This window comes from Priapulus caudatus, unplaced genomic scaffold (assembly GCF_000485595.1).
Source record: "Priapulus caudatus unplaced genomic scaffold, Priapulus_caudatus-5.0.1 Scaffold552, whole genome shotgun sequence".
Taxonomy (NCBI): Eukaryota; Metazoa; Priapulida; class Priapulimorpha; order Priapulimorphida; family Priapulidae; genus Priapulus; species Priapulus caudatus.
Genome location: NW_014577613.1, coordinates 266,109 through 278,529, shown reverse-complemented (window position 1 = coordinate 278,529; position 12,421 = coordinate 266,109). Strand labels below are relative to the sequence as shown.

The window sequence follows — 12,421 nt, the reverse complement described above, 5'->3', positions numbered from 1 at the left end:
TTGTCGTATCAGGTACTACATATATGTACCTCGGGTTAGGGTTAAGGGTTAGGGTAGGGTTATATCAGGGCTACGGTTAGGGTTACGATTAGGGTAGGGTACATATATGTAGTACCTGATAGGCTGATACGACAACGACCCTTTCAGCGTCAATCTTGTATCTAGAATTCCCTATCTAGGTATGCGATGGACCATGGCTTCTCTGATGTACAGACCGCAGCCTTCTTTACCGTCGTGAAGAGACTACATGAGATGTGCACTTCGACGCCATTTGATAATATCGAGGAGTGCTTCCAATATTTCCGGGAGCTGATGCTCTGCCATTCCGTACAGGTTAGTTAACCAGTATAGTTTGCCTCCGATCTACTACACGCGACAAGTGCCAATAAGCAGCCTTAACAGTTATTCCGATCTTTTTTACTGCACACAGCATGCTCGTTAGAGGTATATTCTCAATCGTGTTTAGAAATGATTGGAGAGTTTAGATATCGTGCTTATAAGCTTAAAACGGGAAAGCATGAAGGATGGTTCTTAATGTTAATTATATTTGATCAAGAGCAAACAACCTAGTGACTAAGTGTTATCAATATCAGGGAACAAAATTTCATGATCTAGCCTTGGTGTTATGTACCGACAGTTCTCCAGATTCCATATAAGCAGCAGGTTGGTGTTATATAATGTTTATCTTGACATGACAGAGACCGCCATGGAGTATAGCACTGTTCACAGCGCAGCAAGTGCAGTCAATGGCTGAGCACGTTGTCCATACTTATTTCAAACATTTTCTACTCTACAAGTATGCCTTCACTCCGAAGGTGAGTGTGGACATTTAATGCTGCCTTTTATGCTGGTTTGTTTCACCATATTATAAAGGACTACTGTTACCATACATGAGCTTGACAGCCTACTAATTTTTTTTGTAAAGTATTGTGCAATGCAACTTTGATGCTTTATATCCTATTATGCTGTGAAATATATGAGCAGGTGCCTTGAACAGTATAGGCTCTATTGGCGGTGTATTTTTAGCACTCGAGTTAGTAGCTTTATCATGTGATGCCACAGTATGGTATTTCATTATCTTACAGCTGACAATGGACATATCACTGAAGTATAGCGACAGCATGGAAAAAGATTCCGTTGAAGAGACCAGTGCCAAAGATAGTGACAGTGGTGAGAATGAACAGGGAGTTATCGATGCACCCCTTGCTGTGTAGTGCAACATTTAGTACGAGCAAGAAATGCCAAAGGAATAGAAACTCATTTTATGCTGTCCTAAAAAAACGTGTTATATTATTAATAATATTTTTATGTACATAGCAAAATAACACCTTTTATGAACTAAACTGAATACTACTTTCCTACTTTTGACTTAATCAGAATTATCACATTTACATTCATAATGATCACGCCAACATGATTTGTTAATTTCAAAGCAATTGCCCTGTTGCAAGACTTATATACCAGTGTAATATAGTCTCATATTGCACTAGCAGAACGACATCAATCATTTTCTCACGTGACAATTATTATCATTCAAATATAAGTGCTGCAAGCAATGACCACCATTTAATCATCTTTAGTGAGAACAGTGTGCTTCTGTATCTAGCAAGCGTCTTAGGTCCTCCAATTCTACTTTTCCTTGAAAGTGTCGCTTGATATCACTTGTCAAAGAGGGACAGTTGAGAAGGCCAAGTGACTTCAGCTTTCTGCATTTTTCCAGCACAGCCCTGTATGTGAGAGTATGAAGAAGTGAGTGTGTAGACAACACCTACTATTGAGAATTTTAGCAATTTAATTGAGCACAAAGAAAGAGTTTAACATTCATCATAACGATCTTTCATTCCACGTCACCACGTGGATGGTATAGACATGATAATAATGACGTCAATTTAAATATGGAATAGGTGCCAGAGGGCAAATACATTTCACGCTGCTGGATGTGTTATACACAGATATACTACAGCTGCAGTTCGTGCTATAGGCATATTTACAACTGATAATTAGGTACCGCTATCATACTTTGACTAATCCAATATCTACTGCAGCTGTTACGAAATAACGTGGATTACAGAGATCATGTAACTGCGATGTTGCTCCATCGCTCACCTTACGCCACACGGGTTCGCGTTGGTTCCTGCTAAATTTAGTGTTCGCAGTTGGCTCCCTTCACAGGCCAGTGTCTGGAGGCAGCTCTCGAGCACCACCTCACTGAACTTGTTCCATGATATGTCCAGTTCAAGCAAACTGCTTACCCACTGCATACAGCCATCACTTAAGAAAACGTATTGCAATCTGTACCGTCATCTAGGCAGTTATTGGATACGGCATTTATTTTAAGATGTCATCGTTATTTTTTTAATGTAACTGAACATTATCTGTTGTGAAACAATTGAAGTAGCAGCTTGGAACGCATGCACAACTCACCGCAGTCATAATCTGCTTTAGCGTCGTATCCTTCAAGTCGCATCGCGACAAGTTTAGACACTGAATAGCACAGCCTCTTAATAGTTGCAGGGATTCCATGTTGAATAGGCATTCTCTGACATCTAGCAGTTTCAGCTTTGACGAGCCCCGCAAAAATCTGCACGGAGAAAAACAACAGCACGAATATAGAGGTATAGATTGCTTGCCACTTAGCAACTCTACAATTGCATGGGTAGAGATTTGTCTCTTGTCTCAAGCCTTTTCTGAATGCTGTTTACCTGTACCACTGCAGCATTTATAAATTTCGAAAAGCCAAACCATATGCAGGACCCTTTAGAACAAGTGATGCAGACAACGAAAAAGAATATGAAAATTAATGTAGAAACTTGGTGAATTGTGGAGCAATGTACTCTGTGGGTTAGTATGAATCTCATTAAGATGGACATGTACATCTGCTATCGGCTGTGGGTGCATGCCAATGTATTTACCGTAGCAGTAGCTCTCCATGGCCGGTGGTTCGTCTGTACCCAGGAATGCAAAACTCCTGTAATTCTGGAAAACCTGTCCAATTTGACTGCAAGCAAACAACAACAGGCTTGCAACAACATAGGGCGTGGGGATTTCCGAATCAACGATCAACTCGATTCCGAATTCCGGTAATATCCCTGACACTATACACACTGATCTAACAACAACGTCAGTATATTGTGAACTAACAGAACTGAAAATCCAGCAATTACTGTTCAGCAGTAAAATTAACCATTAGTACGCGCTCTAGTTGGGCCATAAATAGTTGGTAGCGGCATCGCACGTGTATGATGTGTGCATGCTAGGTCGCAAGCGTGATAATGTTGCGCGGTGGCACGTACCTGAATCAGTCTGCTGGAAGGTTCCAGGAACATGTCTGTGGCTCGGAACACTTTCAGCTGCGGACAGTTGTCTTGGAACCTGTCGATGTTGAACATCACTGCACAACTGTGTGATGAGTAGGGGGTCGAGCGTGGATAGGAAATGTCGAGCAGCTGTAGATTGGAACAGTATGCCTGAAACGCAGTTAAAGGCACGGAAAAAATAACTGCAGTAATTCATAGCCTATCAAGATTATGTGACAGCCAATACTTTTTCTGCCAAGATTGGTTGCAGCTTTGAGCGAATGCTGTTTGTATCAGTGGTCGGTACCTGAGGCATGTAAAATTACTTGACTTCTAGCATAGATATATACAAACACATGTTTGTATACATCTCTGATTTTACTAATTAGAGCTAATAATATATTATCAAATGTTGATTCTACCTATAACCTCATCAGGAGTGAATAATAATAGATCTATTAATATAAGATTTTTTTAAGATATATTAACAAAAGATATTATTATTCACTCCTGTAGATATCTATCTAATATATGGATATCTATAATAATCTAACAATAATCTATTATTATTCACTCCTGACCACGTAATAAATATGGGCCCAATTTGAAGCAGGCACAGAAATGTGCAACAGTGTTGTCGTGGCATGTCGAATGACATGGGAGTACTCACTATTGCTGAGAGGGTCTATGTCCCCCAGGGTACTATCGGAGGGTACCCTGGGTACTGGTACATATCTGTAGTACCTGATACGACAACGACCCCTTCAGCGGTAGTAGAAGGGTCTATTCTATAGCATATAATGTAGCTATTTGTTAAAATAGGAGGCTGCTACTGGAACTGTGAAAGGCTGTCTAGGTAGAAATGTCTTTGTGTGGACTGATGCAGATATCACAACTCGGCAAGTTTCTCAGCTGAGACAAACCTCTGTTTCTAACGTTAAAAGGTATTTATAACTTTTAATAAAGAAATATAATCAGCTCTACATCGGGATCTTGAGGTATTGATGATATATGATTGATGACATGACTGATTGAATGCGTTTGTGGTATTTGTGAATGCTGTGCCTATGTAACGTGTGTGCTGTTTTTTTTATACATCTGCAGCACACTTGCTGATATGTATAAACTTCATGAACATGCTACAAAGCTGCAAGCTGATACCGTATTGGATCTGTTTTTAAACACAATCAGGTGGGTGATCCTGAAATATAATTAATACTAGTAGATTTAAAAGAAATGCGTATGCAGATAAATCTGTCCTGATTGGTGTTTGCTTCGTTATTTCATCTTTTCTCGTTATTAGGCATACAGTTCACTTACTACCTTGTGTAACATCGTTTAGCACCCTTTTAGTGACGAACGTTTTGCTCAAGACCGTAATACTAATTCATGGCAATAGTCAACTGCATTCCTGTAGCGCACAATGCTGTGGTGTAAAATGCTCTGTGTATATTGACTTCACCTCTTTTTGACTTGGCTCTAACAAGGCAATTTTTACAGCAATACTTTGCAGATCAGCAGACGAGATTTTCGCCCATGCCCTAACCAGATTAATGACATCAGTAACATTTTAATTCAGTTCATTAATAACCAACGTACGCTGTAAACTATCGTTGCCCAATTTGCGATGAGTGTAACCCCGTCAATCTTGCAAGAAGGGTCGTTGTCGTATCAGGTACTACATATATGTACCTCGGGTTAGGGTTAGGGTTAGGGTTAGGGTAGGGTTATATCAGGGCTACGGTTAGGGTTACGATTAGGGTAGGGTACATATATGTAGTACCTGATAGGCTGATACGACAACGACCCTTTCAGCGTCAATCTTGTATCTAGAATTCCCTATCTAGGTATGCGATGGACCATGGCTTCTCTGATGTACAGACCGCAGCCTTCTTTACCGTCGTGAAGAGACTACATGAGATGTGCACTTCGACGCCATTTGATAATATCGAGGAGTGCTTCCAATATTTCCGGGAGCTGATGCTCTGCCATTCCGTACAGGTTAGTTAACCAGTATAGTTTGCCTCCGATCTACTACACGCGACAAGTGCCAATAAGCAGCCTTAACAGTTATTCCGATCTTTTTTACTGCACACAGCATGCTCGTTAGAGGTATATTCTCAATCGTGTTTAGAAATGATTGGAGAGTTTAGATATCGTGCTTATAAGCTTAAAACGGGAAAGCATGAAGGATGGTTCTTAATGTTAATTATATTTGATCAAGAGCAAACAACCTAGTGACTAAGTGTTATCAATATCAGGGAACAAAATTTCATGATCTAGCCTTGGAGTTATGTACCGACAGTTCTCCTGAGTCCATATAAGCAGCAGGTTGGTGTTATATAATGTTTATCTTGACATGACAGAGACCGCCATGGAGTATAGCACTGTTCACAGCGCAGCAAGTGCAGTCAATGGCTGAGCACGTTGTCCATACTTATTTCAAACATTTTCTACTCTACAAGTATGCCTTCACTCCGAAGGTGAGTGTGGACATTTAATGCTGCATTTCATGCTGGTTTGTTTCACCATATTATAAAGGACTACTGTTACCATACATGAGCTTGACAGCCTACTAATTTTTTTTGTATAGTAATATTAGTATTGTGCAATGCAACTTTGATGCTTTATATCCTATTATGCTGTGAAATATATGAGCAGGTGCCTTGAACAGTATGCTCTATTGGCGGTGTATTTTTAGCACTCGAGTTAGTAGCTTTATCATGTGATGCCACAGTATGGTATTTCATTATCTTACAGCTGACAATGGACATATCACTGAAGTATAGCGACAGCATGGAAAAAGATTCCGTTGAAGAGACCAGTGCCAAAGATAGTGACAGTGGTGAGAATGAACAGGGAGTTATCGATGCACCCCTTGCTGTGTAGTGCAACATTTAGTACGAGCAAGAAATGCCAAAGGAATGGAAACTCATTTTATGTTGTCCTAAAAAACGTGTTATATTATTAATAATATTTTTATGTACATAGCAAAATAACACCTTGTTATACTAAACTGAATACTACTTTCCCTGCTTTTGACTTTAATAGAATTATCACATTTACATTCAAATGATCACGCCAACCATGATTTGTTAATTCAAAGCAATTGCCCTGTTGCAAGACTTATATACCAGTGTAATATAGTCTCATATTGCACTAGCAGAACGACATCAATCATTTTCTCACATGACAATTATTATCATTCAAATATAAGTGCTGCAAGCACTGACCACACCATTTTAATCATCTTTAGTGAGAACAGTGTGCTTCTGTATCTAGCAAGCCGTCTTAGGTCCTCCATTCTACTTTCCTTGAAAGTGTCGCTTGATATCACTTGTCAAAGAGGGACAGTTGAGAGGCCAAGTGACTTCAGCTTTCTGCATTTTTCCAGCACAGCCCTGTATGTGAGAGTATGAAGAAGTGAGTGTGTAGACAACACCTACTATTGAGATTTTAGCAATTTAATTGAGCACAAAGAAGGAGTTTAACATTCATCATAACTCTTTCATTCCACGTCACACACGTGACGGTATAGACATGATAATAATGACGTCAATTTAAATATGGAATAGGTGCCAGAGGGCAAATACATTTCACGCTGCTGGATGTGTTATACACAGATATATACAGCTGCAGTTCGTGCTATAGGCATATTTACAACTGATAATTAGGTACCGCTATCATACTTTGACTAATCCAATATCTACTGCAGCTGTTACGAAATAACGTGGATTACAGAGATCATGTAACTGCGATGTTGCTCCATCGCTCACCTTACGCCACACGGGTTCGCGTTGGTTCCTGTTAAATTTAGTGTTCGCAGTTGGCTCCCTTCACAGGCCAGTGTCTGGAGGCAGCTCTCGAGCACCACCTCACTGAACTTGTTCCATGATATGTCCAGTTCAAGCAAACTGCTTACCCACTGCATACAGCCATCACTTAAGAAAACGTATTGCAATCTGTACCGTCATCTAGGCAGTTATTGGATACGGCATTTATTTTTAAGATGTCATCGTTATTTTTTAATGTAACTGAACATTATCTGTTGTGAAACAATTGAAGTAGCAGCTGGGAACGCATGCACAACTCACCGCAGTCATAATCTGCTTTAGCATCGTATCCTTCAAGTCGCATCGCGACAAGTTTAGACACTCGTAATAGTTGCAGGGATTCCATGTTGAATAGGCATTCTTTGACATCTAGCAGTTTCAGCTTTGACAGAGCCCCGCAAAATCTGCACGGAGAAAACAACAGCACGAATATAGAGTATAGATTCTTGCCACTTAGCACCTCTACAATTGCATGGGTAGAGATTTGTCTCTTGTCTCAAGCCTTTTATGAATGCTGTTTCCTGTACCACTGCAGCATTTATAAATTCCGAAAGGCCAAACCATATGCAGGACCCTTTCGAACAAGTGATGCAGACAACGAAAAGAATATTGAAATGTAGAAACTTGTGAATTGTGGAGCAATGTACTCTGTGGGTTAGTATGAATCTCATTAAGGTGGACACATACATCTGCTATCGGCTGTGGTGCATGCCAAGTGTATTACCGTAGCAGTAGCTCTCCATGGCCGGTGGTTCGTCTGTACCCAGGAATGCAAACTCCTGTAATTCTGGAAAACCTGTCCATTTGACTGCAAGCAAACAACAACAGGCTTGAAAACAATAGGGCGTGGGGATTTCGCGAATCAACGATTAACTCGATTCCGAATTCCGGTAATATCCCTGACACTATACACACTGATCTAACAACAACGTCAGTATATTTGTGAACTAACAGAACTGAAAATCCAGCATTACTGTTCAGCAGTAAATTAACCATTAGTACGCGCTCCAGTTGGGCCCATAAATAGTTAGTAGCGGCATCGCACGTGTATGATGTGTGCATGCTAGGTCGCAACGTGATAATGTTGCGCGGTGGGCACGTACCTGAATCAGTCTGCTGAAGTTCCAGGAACATGTCTTGTGGCTCGGAACACTCTCAGCTGCGGACAGTTGTCTTGCGAACCTGTCGGATGTTGAACATCACTGCACAACTGTGTGATGAGTAGGGGTCGAGCGTGGATAGGAAATGTCGAGCACGCTGTAGATTGGAACAGTATGCCTGAAACGCAGTTAAAGGCACGGAAAAAATGACTGCGTAATTCATAGCCTATCAAGGTGTATGTGACAGCCATACTTTTTCTGCCAAGACTGGTTGCAGCTTTGAGGCGAATGCTGTTTGTATCAGTGGTCGGTACCTGAGGCATTGTAAAATTACTTGACTTCTAGCATAGATATATATACAAACACGTGTTGTATACATCTCTGATTCTACTAAGAGCTAATAATGTATTATTAAATGTTGATTCTACCTATAACCTCGTCAGGAGTGAATAATAATAGATCTATTAATATAAGATTTTTTTAAGATATTTAATAAAAGATATTATTATTCACTCTGTAGATATCTATCTAATATATGGATATTTATAATAATCTAACAATATCTATTATTATTCACTCCTGACCACATAATAAATATGGGCCCAATTTGACGCAGGCCAGAAATGCACAGTGTTGTCGTGGCATGTCGAATGACATGGAGTACTCACTATTGCCGAGAGGGTCTATGTCCCCAGAGTACTATCGGAGGGTACCCTGGGTACGGTTCGATATATCGGAACGTACCCTGGTAACTATCTGATATGGTTAGGGTTAGGGAGTAGGCGTAGGCGACTCCTAGACTCGTTAGTGGAGTAGGCGAGGTACGGTTCCGGCATATTAGATAGTACCAGGGTACGTTCCGGCTGTACCCTGGGGGACATAGACCCTCTCAGCCTCACTATTATGCTGAACATCATGTTGCTGAGAAACACAGAGGAGCCGGTAATGCTAAGATGTGTGAATTGCTTTCCTCTCGTCTTGAACAGCTTCTTCAGCAAGTTCATGAACGTGTTGTCAGACTGTGGGGAAGAACGTATGAGTATTTATTAACACTGCTTACAACGAGGGAAACACTTTTGGTACACTATAATATATAAGCCACTAGCATATTGGGAATGTACTAATGGGGCGGGAAGGGGATCTGGGTATCGAAGTGCTGTAAGCTGATTGAATAACTGCATCAAGTCTTTTAATTCGTTTTCTAGTATTGATTCTGGGACGGGGGTAGAGAGGTCGCTTTGATGGCTCGCCTGGGTCTGTCGTATACATCGGCTGTATGTTCTAGAACTTTTTAACACAGTTATCTGGACATGGCTATAGCTGTTATGGAGCAGTGGTGAATGGTTCACCTAAGGGTGAATGAAATTATTTTGGGGTGAATGAAACTTAAGGAGCCTTAGACAGAGATGCCAACCACTACGATTTATCCGTATTTTATACGAATTTCTATTCCTTTTGCACCACTACGACCAGTTTGTATCAAACTACGAATTTCACTGTGATCAAAAAAACAATTTTTTTTGTTATTTTTTGTCAATTTATTGTCATTATTAACCCTCAGAATGCAGGAAATTGCATCTCAGAATAAAAATTTTTTCCGGGGGGCATGCTGGACCCCCCTAGCTAACTCGGGTCACTACGTGACCCTCGAACTACTAATTTGATGGCCAGAAACTACAGATTGCTTCAAATATGTGTTGGCATCTCTGCTTAAACCAAAAACATAAGGAAGTTTAGTCTCGGGTGAATGAAATTCTGTGATAAAGACTCGAGGGTGAATGACACTGAAATAGTTTAAGAAGCACTGTTATAGAGTACACTGACCTCTGATACCATCTGTGAGAAATGGATTTCTTTGAGTGTGCTCGCAGTGTTGGCTGTGAATAGAAGCTGTTCCAGTGTGGAGGTGCTGACTCTACAGTGTGACAGATTTATGCTGACCAGACCTTCGCATTCTTCCAGGATGGCCTGAAAGATAGTTCTGTGACATAAAGCATCTTATATGACATCACGTTAGACATTATGTTACATTGCGAGCTAATTTTATGCATGGGTGCTGCAGCTGTGTCAATTATGTATTTTTTGGATTGATGTATTTATTATGTGTCTGATTGTTTCCGGCATTTTCTGTGGTATAGACGTTTTTTATACTTTAATTTCGTCCTGTAAATTATGCTATGTATGGTGCTCGTGATCTCCGTTGGCTTAATTTGTATGTCTGTTCGGCGAAGAATCACGAGAAAAAGAGCGAGAACCTGTAAATTGAGTCCGCCTTCGCAATTCCAGCCAGATAGGTTGATTTGTGTGATGTGCCGTAGGTTCAGCCGATGTGAGAAGAGCCAGCTCAGTACATCAGGCTCTTTTCTAATCGACTTGTGCGACAATTCGACGGCTGTGCACGTCCGCCAAAGATATTCGTCCGACGCCACCTGGTGCCAGAGCCGAGAAACCGTCGACGCTCTTAAAAATAGTGAAACGAAAAAATTACTCGATCACGGTCCCCCATTAAACGATCACAACCACTCTATTAAAGTATTATAGTTTTATTAATGTTATCACTTACAATGAGAGTAATTAACTATCACGCAACTTACTAGAGCCTTTGTTTTACTAGTGGCAGTGCATTAATTAAATTGTATTACACTATAGTGCAGCGAAGGCCGTAGCGACTATAGAGTTAAGGATGATGATGTGGTAATTAAGCGATTCAGCAAATTACCGCACGAAGGGTCGTTGTCGTATCATGCAGGTACTACATATATGTACCCGAGGTACATATATGTATACACAAAGTGTACCAGACTTGTACTACAGAAGTGTACCCTACCCCTAACCCTAACCCTAAACATACCTCATATAAAAATATAAACATAATACTAAACAACCTAAAACTACCTCGGGTACATATATGGTACCTGATACGACAACGACCCTTCGTGTCAAAGTACCTGGGTAGGAATGGAACGGGTCCTTCAGCGTCCGTGACGTGCTTAAGTATCTTCCAAAGGATCTCTGCAGGTACGTGAGATCCCCACATGGTCTCCATCCCAGAGCTGAGACGCTCCAGTACGCTCACTAGTTAGATATGATATCGTAGTTCTTCTAAAACAAACAGCCATTTAGTAAACTGCATATGGCCCAGTCATCACTATGCTTTTCCATATCCTCACATGTTTAATAATAGTAGGATAATACTATACGAGGGGCACACGTGTATCCACGCTCCCAGCTCTCCATACGAGGTTATGTAACCAATTCTACTATCCCTAAGTCACACGATGGTCTCTGTGTGTGTGTGTGCGTGTGCGTGTGCGTGTGCGTGTGCGCGTGTATTCGGTACAATAGAGCACATTACCTAGGCATGCGGGAACACTGCTCAGTGGCGATGACACATGTTGGTCCCCTGTTACTCACTGTCGTGTGAACTAATATAACTTCATAGTCCTCGCTAGGAGTAGCCGAGCTGCCCCCATCTTCACTATTGCAATGACGTCAACATCTACGCTTAGATGGGATCAGGGCGCTGTGTATAACATTGTATGCTATATATAGCTCGTTGGATGGGTGGGATGGGAGAAGAGAAGCTGAGGCATGTGGTGGTAGCCTCGAGAAATATATAGCAGTGTTGTGCTGCTGCTTCTCTCTGCAGGTTGAGGGTGGCAGGGGAAACAGGCGACCGAGGAGTAACATCAGCTGTGCAATACAGCTAATAAAGAAAAACGTTATTTCGATTTCGCATGTATGATCTCTCTCTACTGTTTAGTGAAGCAAAGAAGTACGTTCGTGCGTGTGAAATTATTTTTGTACTCCCTTTCTCTCTCTCTCTCTCTCTCTCTCTCTCTCTCTGTCTCTCATTCTCTCTCGTGCTCTCTTTCTCTTTCCCTTCCATCCGCCCCTTTCTCTCGCCCCTGTGTTTCTTTCCCCTCCGCCTCGTCTCTTTTCGCTTTCTCGCTCTCACTCTAACTCTTATCAAGAGTAGATAATAACACATTGTGTTATTATCTACTCTTGCTCTTATCCTACATGATCTGTCATATCTCCTTTTCACTAACGCTGAGACGGTCTATGTCCCCCAGGGTACTGCCAGAACGTACCCTGGTACTATCTAATATGCCGGACCGTACCTCGCCTACTCCACTAACGAGTCTAGGGAGTCGCCTACGCCTACTCCCTAACCCTAATTATATCAGAT

The 12,421-nt window shown here is 41.2% G+C and overlaps 4 protein-coding genes across 8 annotated transcripts in view; 3 read left to right on the top strand and 1 right to left on the bottom strand.

Annotated features, from left to right (window-relative positions):
• LOC106811575 (coiled-coil domain-containing protein C16orf93-like) overlaps window positions 1-6,268 on the top strand; it is a 7,670-nt gene extending 1,402 nt beyond the window's left edge. The window contains exons 2-6 of the mRNA XM_014815251.1: window positions 4,119-4,240; window positions 4,401-4,487; window positions 5,144-5,297; window positions 5,663-5,779; window positions 6,057-6,268. Coding sequence (XP_014670737.1) covers window positions 4,119-4,240; window positions 4,401-4,487; window positions 5,144-5,297; window positions 5,663-5,779; window positions 6,057-6,185 — 609 coding nt within the window. The 3' untranslated portion in view covers window positions 6,186-6,268. The remainder of the gene's footprint in view (window positions 1-4,118; window positions 4,241-4,400; window positions 4,488-5,143; window positions 5,298-5,662; window positions 5,780-6,056) is intronic.
• LOC106811576 (coiled-coil domain-containing protein C16orf93 homolog) lies at window positions 150-1,501 on the top strand. The gene is made up of 3 exons (XM_014815253.1): window positions 150-333; window positions 699-815; window positions 1,086-1,501. The coding sequence occupies exons 1-3, from the start codon at window positions 187-189 to the stop codon at window positions 1,212-1,214; spliced, it is 393 nt and encodes a 130-aa protein (XP_014670739.1). The 5' UTR covers window positions 150-186; the 3' UTR covers window positions 1,215-1,501.
• Window positions 1,266-11,721, bottom strand: LOC106811572 (F-box/LRR-repeat protein 6-like). 5 transcript variants are annotated; one of them, XM_014815244.1, is made up of 10 exons: window positions 11,585-11,721; window positions 11,178-11,331; window positions 10,485-10,689; window positions 10,054-10,197; window positions 9,129-9,248; window positions 3,294-3,467; window positions 2,913-2,998; window positions 2,425-2,581; window positions 2,107-2,255; window positions 1,266-1,727 (listed from the first exon to the last, which is right to left on the bottom strand). In XM_014815244.1, the coding sequence occupies exons 2-10, from the start codon at window positions 11,273-11,275 to the stop codon at window positions 1,577-1,579; spliced, it is 1,284 nt and encodes a 427-aa protein (XP_014670730.1). In that variant the 5' UTR covers window positions 11,276-11,331; window positions 11,585-11,721; the 3' UTR covers window positions 1,266-1,576. The 5 variants fall into 5 exon arrangements, with proteins under 5 accessions (XP_014670730.1, XP_014670731.1, XP_014670733.1 ...); XM_014815245.1 differs by having other exon boundaries at window positions 11,178-11,328; XM_014815247.1 differs by lacking the exon at window positions 2,107-2,255.
• LOC106811574 (protein FAM192A-like) overlaps window positions 6,107-12,421 on the top strand; it is a 17,614-nt gene continuing 11,299 nt past the window's right edge. Inside the window, exon 1 of the mRNA XM_014815250.1 lies at window positions 6,107-6,141. The gene's annotated coding sequence lies outside the window, so the exon portion shown is untranslated. The remainder of the gene's footprint in view (window positions 6,142-12,421) is intronic.